Below are 16,801 nucleotides of genomic sequence, written 5' to 3'. Positions count from 1 at the left end.
GCAAAACTCTGGGAAACTGCTTAGAGGAGCTGCCTTTCCCAGTTGTTGGCATGGTTGTCTACTTGAGGATCTTGCTGGACATGATGAAGTGCTCAGTAGAATTCTGAGATTTCTCCTCTTCTATCTACCCGTCCTTTTCAGGATGTTTCTACCTCTGATGCCTGTGTGAAATTAAGAGGATGAGGTAGATGAGATAATCTTGGAGGCTCCACAGGGATTCCTTTGGTGAAAAAGGATAATTTAGTGCTCTGAGACTGCTCAAGTTTTACAGCAGGGGTGCTAGGAGGAAACCTGGAGTCACAGCCTAATGAGTAGCAGATAGCACTTGGGAGACCTGATTCTTTGACATCTCAGAAAAAGTTTAATGTTAGGAAGGAAAAAATTGTATATTGAGAAGGAAAAATTATTTGATGTAGAATTGCCACCAAGAGATTTTCAAAAGGGGAAAGAGAGAAGGAAACTCTTCATATGACAGTCTTGGGCTATGAACCTGAAGGTGCTTAAAAGTATGCTCTCCCTCCCATTTCATCTGACTTTATGCAGTACCTTCTGCTTGCAGGGTTTAAACCTAACTCACCTTAGACCAAGATGTTATGTTTCTTTTTGAACTGCAGAAGTTTTGTTCCTTCTAGTTGCAGATATTTAAAACTGAAGGTATTTAAACTATCCAGTTACCTATTATCAGTTGAATTCTGGAAATTTTTAAAGGCCTGTGCACCAGTGAAGAGTAATAAAAGGAGAGGGAAACAATTCTTTACAGTTATGTGTATGCAACAAAAATGTTCATAAAAGAAGCAGCTATTTTTATGAAGTGGTGCTTTGACCTTTACCTGTAGCAAGTGAGACACTACTTTGAATCTGTCAATGATACAGATTTAAGTGACTTGGATTGTGTCAGTATGTTAGCAAGCTAGGATTTTAGATACTTTAACAGCTTGATCAAAGTATTTTTCTCTGCCAATCTTTATTTTCAATGTGAAAAATATCTGAACTTTTTTGTCTTTTCCCCCCCCAAATTTGGCTTTCATCCATTTAATCCTGATTCTGGCTTATTGCTGAAGATTGTTCAAAAGTGCTGGGCTAAGCATATTTATTTGTTACTGATACTGACCTTTGTGAGTGGACCAGTTTTTTATTGTAGGTTGAAGCAGAATGGTTTATTTGCTTTCCATTTTGCTTTGGAAAGATGAGGCATTTGCTGAGAAGAAAAAACTTTCACATTTTCAAAAACAAACTGTCTGAATTTCCAAAAAGCTGTAAGAAACCACATAAGATGGGTGACACATGATGTCTTGCCATAATGTTGTCTTTTCTTTACATGTGTTGGCTGTGTAGTGACAGTGGAAAGGATAAAATCTTGTAAACTCTTGTGTTTCAGGACAAATTCTCTCCCTCCATTCGTCACTCTGGTTGGGTTGCTGGTAAGGCACGATGTGCATTGTGTTCTTTGAATGTCAGATTTTCTTCAGTCAGCTAATATCATGTGTTAAGCTCAAGCTTTTGAAAATACACATAAATGTTGATTGCCAATGTACTTGAATGCATGGTTTAATATGAAGGGGCCCAGCTCACAGGAGCTTATAAGTCAGGCAATTGCCCATCAGAGAACTATAAGCACTCAGACCTAGGCCTGAAGTCATGGTGTGTGAACCTGTGTCACTTTTTGAAAACTGGCTTCTAGGAACTCAGGTCTGCTCTTTCTGCAGAGAAAGAAGTCAACTGACCAGGTTAAGGTAATGGTGAATCCAGCAAATAAGCACTCGTAACTGAAGGATGGCTGATGCAGATTCTCAGAGCAGATTGTGCCCCCTGGTCATGCCATCTCCTTGGGGACAGATCTTCCATAATGCTGGCTCCATCCTCCTCAGTGTTAATGGGAAGCTCTGCCTGCTCCTGTAGGAGAGTCGTGGCTTCCAAGTCTCTGCTTTGTACTGGAGCCACATCAGGGGCACTTGGGCTCTTGCTGGACATTTGCTTGTTTTGAGAACTTTAGTATCAACAAATGTTTGGAACTTAGGGCAGCTTTGCCAAAGAGGGAAGGCAGCAGGTAGGGCACAAGAGCCTTAATAGCAACAGGCTTGGAGAAGAACATGACCTTACCTGAAGGAGAGGCAGGGGAGATTTGGGCTCAATACTTGTAGATGTCAAGTTTGAATTCAGCCATTTTTCATTATGTCTTTCAAGTCTGCTGCTTGCATGACTCTTGGGGGTCTTAATTTTTGTCAGCTACAAAGGAAACATTCCTCTTGGTCACTGTAAGTAAAGAGCTACTGCCTTAATCTGTTCTCAAGTTGGAGTGGTCACTGTGGGCTAAGGTGTGTTAATGTAACATAACATTTCCTGCTATATGTGTGGCAGGATATGGAAATTCTCCACTTTCTGCACTTCTGCTACCATTCATGAGACCACCTTAGTCAGAAAGCTCTTCTTTAAACTATGTCATCATATTTTCTCTTTGTCCTCTGAGAAGCCAACCTCCCTCTACACTCCTTCTCAAGAAAACCCTACCTTTCTCCTTTCTGTTGTGAAATGGTACCTTCTGGGCAGCCCACACACAGCATTACTGCTAAGAGCTACACTTCCCTTTGGGTTAGTCTGGTAATTGGATTCATTTAATCTCCTTTTGTCGTCATTCTTTTTTACTGTATCCCAATTCTCTTTGGACCAGATTTGAAAGATAGACAGGGATCAGAGGCTGCCAGCAGGTACAGAGTGAACTGGCTAAGGGAACAAGAAAACATGGAGTGGCAGGGAAATGATGTGCCTTCTATGGGAAACGAGCTAGAGACAAAAATGAGGGAAAACGCAGATAAGAAATAGACTGTGCTTTCTCACCCTGCAGTATGTAGAAGAGAGACAATGTGCATCCTGATGGACAAGAGTCCAGACAGAGAAGCAGCAAAAGCAGATGACTCAGAACTAACCAAAATCCAAGGACTCTAGATCCTTCCTGAAAGCACTGAGAGTCTGTATTTGGAGACGTCTGTGGCATGCTTTTAGCTTCATTGCAGGGCTTGATTAATCGATCTGCTGGAGCTCTTCCACACTTCAGTACAGTTGAAATCCCATTTTCTGAGCCAAAGTTAATTGAGGCTTTCAGTTACCTGAAGGATGAATATCTCCTTGGAGTTATGACTTCAGCACATAAGTACCATTAAGACTTTACTGTATAAATCTTTAAACACTGATGAACTAATGTCTTGGGGCCAAATCTAGTACCTAGTGTTCTGTACACATGTAGTGTTCTGTAGACCTTTATGTCTAATGATGTGTGATACTTCTGTGAAAATGCTGAAGCCAAATTTGCAGCATGTTCATTGAATGCTGCCCATGGTTGCAAAGGTATGCTTGTTAGGTGTTTACTCACAGGGAAAATGCAAAATAAGAAGAATTACTCTTAAGCAGGTATTGCCCAAAAATGCATGTCAATTTTCACCAACATGTTCTCGTATCTACTGTAATCCTTGCTAAAGCAGAAAAGCAGACACACATCCGATTCTTCCAGTCTGAAGAAAGACTACAGTAGCTACAATGGTACACCAATGAAAGTAATTAAAAAGTAATGAGAAACAGTTATTTTTACATAAGTACTGTTTGGGTAATAAGGATCTGAGGAAGGAGGACATTCTCAGTACAGCTTATGGGCAGGAAGAGGAAAGTACCCTTTACTTCAGTTTGGTCTGCTACTCACAGTGCTGTGTTTTGGAGAAACTAAAGTATCCCACTGTGTATGGGTCTCCTTTGAACTTTTTCAAATTTAAGAGTAATTACGATAACATAGGATTATCGATCCCTAGGGCATTTCTTAGAAATATGAACATGCATTACATATTAATTAGTAAAATAATACTGGGCTGTAACTTTTTAACTTGCAGAAATAACTGGGCACTATGAGTATGAAACATGCTGCAGCAGTTCAAGTTCACCTGCAGTGGATCAATTAGCTGACAGAATTAATAGACTCAGAATTCATTAGGGGCATTGTCTCATGGAGGATTTTGTTTGTGTTTTTCTTTATTAGCACTTCAGAGTTAATTCAGAGTTTCTTGAGGAGGTCTCGCTACACTCATCCAGGGCATCTAAATAATTCTGCTGGATTAAAGGGGATAAAGACAATCTGTAAGAGCCTTTTTTTAAGCACAGCTTGGCTTGGTAGCGGGGAAATGGGCAGAAAGCCACTGCAAAGGAGAGCTTTGAAAAAAAAATGAGCCAGGCAGTGCTCAAGAATTTAATCAGGCATGAATACAACATCCACTGAGGTCTCCCCTGCAGTGCTTGTGTGAGACAAATCTACCATTATTTCTTGGTCTACCATCAGTCCATCTTCTGATCACTTCCCTCTTGCCTGCCAAGGCTGCAAAAGCAAATGTGGGTATGGAAGTGTTCCTCTTGCACAGAGGGGTCTCACATGCAGTGGGGGAGTCTGTAAGTCCTTTCTCCTTACTTGGCCTGGTGCATCAGTTTTATCTGTATCTTACCTCAACCTAGAAGATTGTTAATATCCATTTCAAAGCTGAAACTGTAAAATATTAAAGTGTAATCTTGGTGCTTTCTTGCAGCCATAAGTCAAAGGCCTGCCCTGATCACAGAATGGGTCAGGTTGGAAGGGACCACAGTGGTCATCTGGTCCAAACTCCCTTCTCAAGCAGGGCTATCGTAGAGCACATGGCACAGCATTGCATCCAGACAGTTCTTGAATATCTGAAGTGAGGGAGACTCCACGGCCTCTCTGGGCAATCTGTCCAGTGCTTGATTACCCACAGAGTAAAGAAATTCTTCCTCGTAATCAGATGGAACTTCCTGCATCAGTTTCTGCCCGTTGGCTCTTGTCCTTGCATGGAGTTACTCTTCCTTAGGTGCAGGACCCTGCATTTGTCTTGAATTTCAGGCAGTTCTTCTCTGCCCATCTCTCCAACCTGCTGAGATCCTTTTGAAGGTTTCACAGCACTAGGGGGTATAAGCCACTCCTCCCAGCTTTGTGTCCTCAGTGAACTTATTGCTGCAACCAGATTTCTGTAGAGAAACTCAGTCCTTCATATACTTTCCCCTGTTAAGTCTGTGCTTGTTTCCTGTAGGTGGAGTGGGCTCTTGGCCCCTTTGTTGCCAGCAGAGCTATGCACACAGGCAGGGCAGTAGGGCAGTCAGGGAAAGACTGAGTGTTCCTTGGAGATCCATGAGTGGTTTCCACAGACTTGCCTTATTTTTTTTTTTTGTTTTTCTCAGTAAGCTGGAAAAGAAGGTCTTTAGAGAAAAAAGGAAAAATTTTGTGCTGGGCTAGCTCAGGCTTCCTAATAACTTTGTATTAGAGGAACTACTTCTGTTTGAACTACTTGTAATATAATTTGCTGATGAGGGAAAGCATTTTTTAAAACTTTGAATTTAGAAGCTCCCTATTTTCCCCAAAACAGCACAGTTGAGCAGCCTCAGTGCAAGCATGGTCATCCATGAGCAGTCTCTATGCATTGTTTGCTCTCTGCTGAGACAACTGCAGAGCTGGCAGCTGTGTTTCTGATTTTCAGGAAGCTGCTGCCCATCCCATTGTAAGTGCCTCAGTGATGAATGTTTTTTCTTTTCCTGAGGAGACTGAATAGCTCCCATACGTTTAGAACCTTTTGGTCAGTATTACTGTCACTCCATTAAAAGTTTTGCATCACCAAGTTCAATTATCTACTTAAGGCTTTTCACAAATCTGCATTTCTTAATGAATCCAGTCTTGGCCTTCTGTTTGGATGCTTCTTGCACTACTGTCATGCTTTTCAGCTTGATTCTTTTATCATTAATTGCTGCCCAATAAAACAACACTTTTCTCCTTTATGTCCCTCTTGAGACCTTCTTGTGTAGTATTGCTTACCAGACACCAAATAATTTGGTGTGGCTGGGAAATAAGATGCTTGGGAAAAGCTGCAGTTTTAATCGTTCTGCAGTTTTAATTGCTCAAGTGACTTGTAACCATTACATTGTACAGTCCCAGCTTGTGCAGTGATGTGCTGTGGCTTGTGATAGCTCCCCTAAATGTATCCTCCATTCCTTTTCTGTCTTACTATGTACTTTTTGTTGTATTTTGATGACATATTTGACATTTATAGGAGGAGCTGTGATTTGTGGATTTGCTTAGTGCCTAGGACAGTGGAACCAGTTATGTTTGGGCTACCACAGATTGGCATCTGCTGTCTTGGGATGCTCCTAATCAGCAGGAAGTCTGTGAGAACTCTTGCAAGCATATTGTAAGAAGGAAGTTTCCATCGAGGAGACAGGACAGTAGAGAAGGCAAATATTGAGACATTAACAGTGCATTGATGTTTGTCTCTTTGCAGGTGTGGTGAAAGCCATGTGATTCAAAAGAACTCAACAGTGATCTTTGCAATGGGTTAACCTGTAGATGTCTGAGACCTGATATAGATTCAGTTATTAGACTTCTAGTGTAGTAAGTATTTTGCAAACAGTAAAAAAGAAGCAGAAAGTAAATATATTTTTATTAAGTTTGTGGTATAGAACCAGGAAAGAGAAATTTTCCTTGCACAGAGGAGATAGTGTGGGGTAGAACAGGAGATGGCTTGTTGGATGTTTCTATGACTCTTTGGCTTTTGTAGGGAGGTATAAGGCAACAGAAATAATTGGTGAGGGGATCCTTGGAATGAAAATGGAGAGGGAGAGAGAAGGACCCTCTGTGCATTTGATCCAACTTTGTGAATAGATGTGCAAAATTACAAGGGTGCTCCCAGCTAACAGTTCAAACACATTTCATGTAAAGCTGTAGAGAGAAGTGCAAGGACTAAGGATCACAAGTGAAAAAGTTACACCTATAGAAAAGAGAGGAAAACCATATAATCCCTTGGCAACTTAGTAAAATCTTTACAATAATTTTCTTCTTTGGATAATGACATTACATATTACAGAAACATCACAGAATATTCTGAGTTGGAAGGGATCCAGAAGGATCATCAAGTCCAACTCATGAGTGGCCCATACAGGGATCAAACCCACAACCTTGGCATTATTAGCATCATGCTCTAACCAGCTAGCTAATTACATTGTTATTACCTTTTACTTTGTTTCAATTATTAAACTCATCTTAACCCATGAGTTTTACTTTTCTCTCCCCTCCCCCTCCCTCCCCCCCAATTCCTCTTCCCATCCCTCTGAAGAGCAGTGAGAAAGTGGCTGTCTGGCACTTAATTGCTCTCTGAGTTTAAATCATGATGCTTTCTTAGTGCTTTCCCTTACTTCTGTACCTCTGATTTTTGACTTGTTCTTGAAATTAAGTCAGAATGGAATAATGATATGAGGATTTGGAGTCCTAAGCTTATCAACTATGGGTGCAAACTAACCAAGTAACATTCTATTGACAAACTCTCCTTGATTTGCAGTGCCCTTATGCATCAGCTTCTTCTGGACTGTGGGGATATACACCTCCTGCATGTGTCTCATGTGCCACCTCCTCTGCTGTCTTACAGAGTTTCTTGGGACTGAATTGTTAGGAGACATGAAGAAATCTTTAGTGATTCTTTATTCTTTCACCTACAAGCTCACTATGTGCTGTTGACTTTTCTCTGTAGCATGTAATGATGGCTCAGTGTCCTGTGTGAAATGGATTCTGCCGTTAGAAAACAGGTCTTTGTTCAAGCACCCAAATCATATGAACTGTCAAGGCTTTGGTTATTTGTGTGTCTGGTTAAGAGAAGTGTGAACCGATCATGGATTCAGCTCTGTCCTTTTCACTTTCAATATTTCCCTGTGCATATCTTCTTCATGTTTATTGTTATAGTTCTGTTTTTCCTTATAGAAGTTTCTCTTACCTCCTATCAGAATGTCAGTTGCATGTTAATACTTTTTTTCAGGGAGGCACTGTGTTTACAGGGCAGGGCAGGAACAGCCTCTTTCCAGATGGCATGGAATGACTGTACATAAAGTTAGTGTGGTCCTCTCCCTAGCACATTGTGCCATGGAACTGACAAGTGCAGAGGAAGTTATATAGTGCATGGTAAAGAGTCCAAAGAAACTCAACTTGAAAGAGTAAGTTTCTAAGAATGAAAGAGGTCAAATTTATCCTGTGGTGTAAATCTGCAAGGCTTCAGTAAAATTATGCTTGTAATCACCTCATGTCATTGACTGTAACATGGCAGACTTGTGAAATCTCTACAGAAAGTGTAAAAGCTAATTGTACTGAAACAGCTCAGTGATAAGCAAATTGTGCCTTTTCAAAAACTCTTCACCAATTTCCTCTGTATAGACAATTAGAGTTTGTTCTCATATCTTATTTATCATGACTACCTTACCCCTCTCTAGGCTCAGCTGTTCCTTTTTATTATCCTCCTTCGTGCTTTGCTGTCCTGAAGCCAAATCTGAATGGATTTCAGTGGCTCTCTTGTGCTTTTTGACTTGGTATCAGGAAGTCTGACACCATAAACAAATGCTAGCCATACAATGGATGAGCTCTTCAATGGGCAAAATGAAAGTTCGGCTGAATAATGAGTGCAAGGTATGGTGTCTGTAAGTGTAAAATCTCTGAATTTTTTCCTCCAGTTCCCTTGCTGTTGCTCCCATCAAAGTTCAGTTTTAAATTACAGTAAACATTTTGAGTATAGAGACTGTAGGCAACAGCTGGAAAGGCCCAGTTTTATTATGCTGTGTTCAACTAATGTATTCCACAGAAGAATCAGAAAAGTAAGGCATAGTGCTGTTTCTTGAAAAGAGCAAACAGGTGATGCATGCTCCTTGTGGGATGACTGTATTTTTCTGCTGACTTGCAACCAGTAAATTCTTTGGCAACCTTGCTCCTGGCAAAGCCCTTGTACTTATCAACTCCCTCCTATCACCAATGTAATACCAGCACCGTGTCATTTTTCAGGCAGAGCAGTGTATGTTGTTCAGGCCCAGCCTGAGTCATGGAGCCCTGTATGGTGCTACCTTTCCCCGGGACTTAAAATCTGCTGTGGTGAAAATGAGCATCACTTCTTTCTCAGATTTATCCTTTGTTCCAGGTTTGTGTGTTGCCATCTGGGGGATAAGGTCTTGTGACATCCTCGTTGACTCCTCTCTCCCTCTCTTTCCCTCTTCCTTTCAGAGCACTGCTGGGGTGAGTGCAGAAGAATGGCTGCGGCAGAACCTCTGACCGCTTTCTCACGATGGTACCTCTACGCCATCCACGGCTATTTCTGTGAGGTGATGTTCACAGCTGCCTGGGAGTTTGTGGTCAACTTCAACTGGAAGTTCCCAGGTGTTACCAGTGTGTGGGCACTCTTCATCTATGGCACCTCCATCCTCATTGTGGAGAAGATGTATCTGTATCTCAAAGACAAGTGTAACATTTTAGTGCGCTGCTTCATTTACACTCTGTGGACATATCTCTGGGAGTTCACCACTGGCCTCATCCTACGCCAGTTCAATGCCTGCCCATGGGACTATTCCCAGTTTGATTTTGACTTCATGGGCCTGATCACCCTGGAGTATGCCATCCCGTGGTTTTGTGCTTCTTTCATCATGGAGCAGCTGGTGATCAGAAACACGCTGCGCTTGCGATTTGATGAGACTGCCGAGCCCGGGGCCCCCACCGTGCCCGTTGCCTTGGCCAATGGCCATGTGAAGACAGATTGAGCAGTGACTTAGAGCCATACTTAGCAATCTGAGAGAGCCCAGACCTCTGCCATGGACAGTCAGCTCTGGCTCCGAGGTACTGCTCCTTGCTGTATTAGATTCATAAACCCCATTTTTCTAATGGGGGTGTGCATGGGATATACCAGAAAAAAATGGAACCAATAGATTTTCTATGGATTTTACTCTTTGGGCTCCAAGGACCAATATGAGTTACTTGTTAGTTAGGTTGTTTCTGATTTTAACTTATTACTGATGAAAGCAGTCCTTTTGCTTACACTTTAAAGTGGAGAAAGAAGAAAAAAGAAGTGCTACAGCGGAAATGCATCCAAAAAAACCCCACCTCATCAGTGGATGGGCATGGACACGCCAGCTGAGTTAGTGATTGGCTTACTCCATTAGGCAATATTCAGGTGCTTGCTTCAACCAATACCTCCCGTGGGACCTGAGATGCTGCAGGAACAAGCAAAATCCATCTGCTGTTGAGAAGTACCTAAGACTGGCAATCTGCTGGGGAGGTAGATGGTGTTCCCCCCACCAGGTCCCATTGGCCTCTCCCCAGGTTCTTTGTTGCACCATGAAATAATCTGGTGCTGGACATCTTGCTGAATTTATACCGATCTTGTACTTTTTGAAATCTCAGTCCTGATACTCACTAGAAATTTTCTTCTTTTATTTTTCTTCTTTTATTTTTCTTCTTTTTTTTTTTCTTTCTAATAAAGCCTTTTTTTTGCCAAGTGAATTTTACCATAATCTGTGCTATCTTAATCTTGGCAAAAGGCACAAGAAATAGTGCAAGTCTTCCCATCTCTTTTGTCCCCCCAAAGCAGATCCTGCTGCAGATTCCAGCTCCCATCTCAGCTGTGCAAACCTTGTAGAGACTATATAGCCCACAAGGCTTTTCTGCCTTTCTTTCCAGGGATTCCTCTGTTTCTGGTGATGTTGATGACTTAGTCTAGCCCATTTGAAGGTCAAAACCTTCATGTGGCTGATCCAGGATTTGGTCCTCTGGCACTGACTCCCATGTTCCTTCAGCACTGGCAGGGCTCAGCTCAGTTCTGCCTAGTGTTCTGCTCACTGTATCAAGTGGATTTGCTTTTACTTCTCAAATTCTGCTTTAAATAACCACAAGCGTATTGTCATGACAGTAATTGGAAGCAGCAAGAGATATACCATGCTGCCTGATACATTTACAAAAAAAACAAAAACAAAACACCCATCTCTGAAAAGCATGCACTTCTTCCTGCTCTGCCTGAATGAGCCTTTGAGTTAGGGTGTGAGAGCAGCAGTAGAGAGGTGGAACAGAAGGGACTCCTGTGGCTTCACTGTAGACCTACCTGCACCAGGGACAGTTTGAAATTTGAAATTTAACCTGTTGGGAACACTTATGGAGAACAAGGACAGCTGTGGTGCAGGGAAGCTGTTTGGTGGTGGCAGCCACAAGTTTGTAATTCACTGTCAAGTCTTGGCCTTTGAAGTTAGCAAGGAACATGGAGCTTCCAGCTGTCAGATGTCTCACTCCTGAACTGATTTATGGGGAAGGTTTGCCAGAGTTGTTCCATAAGGCCAGATTAATTTTTCTTGTTCTTCCACCACAGTCAGCAGAGCTGTACCAGGGATAATTTGGCTTGGAATGCAAATCTGTTGTAGGATTCCACTCTTATTTTGGAAATAGTTGGGCCATTTCTGTGTATGTCCCTTGTCTCTGGTAGGGGGTGCTCAGCTATGAACTTGCTCCTTGCCCTTGCACGGCCATTCCTGAGAAGAAAAGCACTGCTGACCCTGTGAGTAGAATTGTTTCTTGGTTCTGCTCTTACAGGGCAGTGCTAATCCTTTTTTGTATTACATGGAGAGCAATTATTTATTCCTTCCCTTCCTCTTTTCACATGGCATCCATTGCTGGCAATGGACACATGAAAACAGTGGTGGCAAGGGGTTAATCAATCTGCTCTGGGTATGCAATGTATCCTGAATCACTGAGAATACTTAGGTGGGTATTTAGAGTTCCCTTTTTATAGTTCATTAAATTAAAAGAGAACAAACACTGAACAGATAGTTCTTTTGATGCTATGGTGCCAGTGTTATGAAATCAGAGGAACAGCATGTAGTTTGTCAGCCTTGTTGGTCTCAGGAGTATAGACCCAGGCAAAATAGTCACCTGAAACTGTACATGGAGGAAAAAAAAAAAAAGATAGCTTTGTATGTGGGATAATGTAGATGAGCTCTACTGAAGCAGAGCAAGAATTGCAAGGTGCAGATGAGAGTTGGGATCCTACCATTTGGCCCTGGTTATGTCACGATCATCAAATGCAGTGTTTAAAGCTGGGTTGTCCTCTCACAGCATAGCTTAAATGTGGTGTTGTGCTGCCTCCTACACCACCCCTACATCATGTAAAACCCTCAGCTTTACAGAAAGATCCTTAGGATCCCTGCTTTCTCCCTAGCTGTTACAAAGCTCTTTGGAAAGGTTAAAAGGAGTTAGCAATGTGGTGTGGAGGACTGGCTGTCCACAGAGCTAACCTGGTGTGCAATAGCAGTTGTGTCTGTTATTGTCTGTACTTAAGAAGGTCCCACATAAATGAGACGTTTTTGTGTGTTTTGCTGAGTGATGTTATATTTAACTTCTCAAAATATGGAAGGGTTTCCCAGCAGCATCTAGTATCCTAGGGCATTATTCTTATTGCCTGTGTCATTGAAACAGCTGTTGTAGTCTGCTTTCCACTGGTGTCTGATGTGTACTGCCCAGCTATTGCATCTTCATAAAGTGGTAATTTATACCCAGAAGTGCACTTTACTTGCAGCTTGCACACCAGAAACAGAAAAGGACCTGGCAAATTCTTAAATCATTTAATTATGTATAATACCACGCACCTAATGCAGCAGGATTAGCCAGACTTCTCCTTTCTGAGCAACATGGCTGCTGTCAGAGCTTTGTCTTTTCTGCAAAATCTCCCTTTTTAATACATGTGATGCTTCTTATAACGTCTTTCAGAACTGCCCAGAGCACGTTACCAGGACCTCAGTGGCAGCTCAGTGAGAGCTCGGGAGCTGGACTGAAGTTGAAGAGACATTTACATTAAGAAGAAAAAAAAACGCACAAGGCCTAACATTTGTTTGTATGTGTATCTTCCTCAGTAGATTAAAGTTGCCTGTTTTGAGTTCACCAGCAATAAAAATACCTTGTGATTTATCTACCTTGTCCTAACTGCAGCAAAGAGAAAGTGTCCCTGATCTCTGCCTTTCTTTTCCAGGGGGTGGTGGGATATGGACTCCCCAAGGTTCCAGTTTTGCTTCTGTTCTCTTGCTTATCTTATGTAAAGTCCACTCTAAAGGATCTCAAAGTATGTGATAAATAAATACAGAGTCTGGTGTCCGTCACATAAGAGGCAGTTCAAGCATTATTGTGGTATCTGTTCATACTCCAAAGATCTTGCCAGAGGGGAATGTTTGATCTACAGCAGGACCAGATGGCATTATGGTCTTTTGTGTTATAATTGAGAGAAATGTATACATACGTACCAGGTACTATTGCATCTTTGGTCTGAGCGCATTTTGTAATTAAAGCAGAATAATCCAATCAAGATTTTGCTTGACTAGTCTTGTGACTATAAAAGGTAAAAAAAGACTGCAGGGCTTTAGCTGCTCTGAGAATTAGGAAGCAGGTGACTGAAGTCCTGAGTTTAGTAGCATTGCTCTGCTGCTGACTGGTTTTCTAAAACCTTCAGAGAAAGAAAGGGAATTTTTTCACTCATGGAAACTTCTGCCCTTTCTGTAAACAAAACATGAGCCACAACCAAGATGTGAACTGAAACAAATGTTTTTCTATTTTAGTTTATCCTAGGCCCTGAACACATGCAATATGCTCTGTATTCAAGGGGGAGGCTTGCAGACCTGAGCTCTTGTTCTTCACTTCTGCCTGCAAAATGCAGCTGAACCACCTGAGGGGGTAGAATACTCTTTTCCTCTTCTTTCCTGCACATTGGCAGCTACCAAATCCCTCTGCGGTCCCTCCCCTGTTGTAGACAGAAATTTTTCTTCTCATATGGCCCCTTACCGAACCAGAAGCTATTAATAATGTGTGTCACCTTATACAGCTGCTTTGGCAGCTAAAAACCACTATCAGTCACAGAGCTGGTGAGAACAAAAACAGCATTGTCCATGTTTGGCAAACGGCCTCCCTTTGATCCTGTCTTCCCTTACTCCTCCTGGAGTGTCCTGAGCCAACTGCTGGGGAAGGGACATTCCCTTCCTTCCACCTTCTGTCCCAGAGAAAGGAGCAAGCTCTGCAGCTGCTCAGGGGCCTTGGCACCACTCAAGGTTTTATGCTAACACAGGTCTGTCTCCACCTGGGCACAGGAACTTTGATTCCTTAAGAGCTGTAAGGCTCTGGACTTCAGGCTCATCACAAGCAAGGCTTCCACAGACCTCATAGTGAATTTGTACCATGTGGAGTAGCTTGCATCTTCTAGGATGGCAAGGGTTTGCTCCATCAAGGGTTTGACAACTGGTCAAACCGCTTTGTGAACAAGAGGGGAAGTTAGAGAAGCAGTTGATGCCCCCTGTACCTGCTCTGCTTTGGGCCCCTGGGCAACTAGCACAGATGTGGAAGGAAAAGGTGCTGTTTTCTTGGGGATGCACTGGTTAGTTTGTGACCAAAGGCACCACATCTTCAAATACAAAGTTGTGCTTTCCCATTGAAATCTTCACTACTTCTGAAAATGCACATGCCTTGCTTGCCCCAAAGTGTATGATTGCTTGAGCTTACTCCAAACTAGGTGTGTTCAAATCTCCAGTCTTCTTTCTCTCTAGGTGATTCCCACCTTACAGTTTTGTGGAAAAATACATCACCTTGGGATGTGCAAGCTAATGCTCATTAAGCCAATATAGGTCCTATAAGTTGTGCTCTTACTTGTTTAAGATTTAAACTGTTTAATGGAGACCCTGAAGACCAAATGTAGAAGCTGACTTTATACAGCTCTGGAGCAGGTCAGTATGATCACACAGCTGCTCTCTGCATTGCATGGGGTGTGCTGTGCAGCTCCAGTGCACAGCCTGGATGGGCATCCTGGGCTTCCAGCACACAAGGACCATGATGAGCAGAGTGGGTGATAAAAACACTGCTGATAATGGTGACAGAGCAAGGACTGGTGGTGACACTCCTAAATCTTCAAGAGTTAGGTTGAAAGAATCTCTTCATATTCTCTGTATCTGGCACTTCTCATCAGTCTAAAGCAAATTGGCAGGTTTTATATTCCAAGAGATGCAGAGCATTTCTTTGACTCCTTACTCTGGAGTCTGGGCAGCTCACTCCTATTGTAGGCACTGAATTTTCTGATATGAACGGCCTTCGTTACTGTCTCAGAAAACAGCAATTTTAAAATGGTAATCTCAAATGTTTGACGTCAGTTTGTATTTATGCTTTAGTCAATTTAGGAGCTGAAGACCTTTAAGTGTCTGGTGATGCTATTTGTTTATACTGTTGTTTGGCATACAGTCCTGCCTTAATGCTATAATGCAGAAGAAAGAGAAGGAAATACAAGCAATTTTCTCTTTAATAAAAATACATAAACGTGCAGTTGAGACATTTATTAAATAGGTGAGATATGCATATGCTTAGATATGTCTGGCCTTTCAAATATGGGACACTTTCTAGTGAAGAATGTTGTTTCCCATTGTAGTTAATCAGATTTGCAACATTTCTGTATTGCTATTTCAGTGTGGTTCTTTATTTTAGTATTTGGAGAATAAGGATAATAGTATTTTCACATTTCATGGAAGGATCTTTGAGGTGCTTTTCACAAACTAATGAAATCTTGCTTCTGAAGAATTACTGAAGTGGGTCAGAATTAACCCAAAATAACACTGATCAGGTGCTGATGAAAATGTCTTGACAGTTCCAAAAAGATCATTTCAGAAAGAGAAAAGGGAATTTAACATTTTACCTCTTAACCAAGTTTCCGGATTTGTGGAGTGAGTTAATAACGTTTCAACAAAGTTGGGAAACTGGGGAAGTGCTACCTGGTTTCCACCATGTGAAGCTGTCCCAGAAATGGTTGTGCATTTCATGACATTGCTCTGTCTGCCCAAGTCAAAGCCAGCACATGAAGGGACTGTCACAGCTGATAGGCAGCCCTGTATCTTGTATAAAATAGGACTGATTCCCTCTGTCTGCTCCGTAATCCCATTTCCATCAGTAGAGTACTTTTGGGTAAATATTGCTAGGGGCAACAAGCTATGTTAAAGGCTAAACTGAGGTGACCATCTGCTCTATCAGCTTGTGTTGCAGTTACTGCAGAGCTTATCTGTGATGCTGTTTCTGTTAGAACAATCATCTGATACCACAGCTCTTCCTGCTGCTCCTCTTTCTCCAGCAGCTCCTTTGGGGTATCCTGTCCTTTTCCATGCTTTATGTCCACTGCAAGCCCATGCTGCAGTGACAGGTACCCAAGCCTCCCTGCAACAAGTCTGGACCCCATCTTTGGCAGTTGAACAAAAATGCTGTGTTAATTATTTGCTGACGAGCTGTACCTTCCATTGAAGCCCACAACAGTTGCAGTTGTCAGTGCTTTGAAAAGCAGAAAACATTTTACACACTTGCCTTCAGGCACAAGTAGAGCAGGAAGCATGCAATTACTGTGTTTGCTCTACCTTCCACACAATGGTACACAATAGGCTTTCAAGACTAAATTCAGCAAAAAGCTTCTCTGCTCAATCTCTTAGAGTTTCAGTGAATATAGATTAATACGTAAGTTCACCTCATCCTTCACATAAATGTATATACATAATGAGTGTGTTCAGATGCACAAACATAGCTGATGGCATACATGAAACTTCTACCAGCAAAGAAGAGCCATCCTGTTTAGCTGCCTATTCACTGCCACTTTCTTGAGCAGATGAACTCCAGAGAATATCCAAAATAAAGCCCAAATACATATGAAGAAGGTTAAGATCTAAGTTGGATGTTCTTGACCTTCTTGCAAGCTGCATGTTTGTGAGCTTTGGTATGGCTTCAGTTAGATGTGTCAGGAGATGAAAGCCTCTAATTGATGAGCAGTCAGCTCACAGGGGGAAGTTAGGCCTAGGTTTTTCAAACATGTTTTACATATGGTGTTTAAATCAGATTAAGGCAAACATACCATACTATCCTGCTTCATCTTTTAAAAATGGGGAGTTATCACTTGGGGATGTTCTGGTTCCTTTGACAGGGTTT

At 42.0% G+C, this 16,801-nt stretch overlaps 2 protein-coding genes across 4 annotated transcripts in view; both read left to right on the top strand.

The window, feature by feature from the left end:
* TMEM229B (transmembrane protein 229B) overlaps positions 1-12,781 on the top strand; it is a 34,641-nt gene extending 21,860 nt beyond the window's left edge. For 2 of the 3 annotated variants that reach the window (XM_088167116.1, XM_014869422.2), the window contains one exon: positions 9,065-12,781. In XM_088167116.1, the coding sequence (XP_088023242.1) occupies positions 9,065-9,594 (530 nt within the window). In that variant the 3' untranslated portion in view covers positions 9,595-12,781. Of the gene's footprint in view, positions 1-8,286; positions 8,480-9,064 lie in introns of all 3 variants that reach the window. The other variant, XM_088167117.1, reaches the window with a different exon arrangement.
* The window catches only part of RAD51B (RAD51 paralog B), a 391,466-nt gene that overhangs the window by 9,177 nt on the left and 365,488 nt on the right, over positions 1-16,801 (top strand). The window lies entirely within an intron of this gene.

This window comes from Sturnus vulgaris, chromosome 6 (genome assembly GCF_052056855.1).
Source record: "Sturnus vulgaris isolate bStuVul1 chromosome 6, bStuVul1.hap1, whole genome shotgun sequence".
Lineage (NCBI taxonomy): Eukaryota > Metazoa > Chordata > Aves > Passeriformes > Sturnidae > Sturnus > Sturnus vulgaris.
This window is presented reverse-complemented; position numbering and strand designations above follow the sequence as displayed.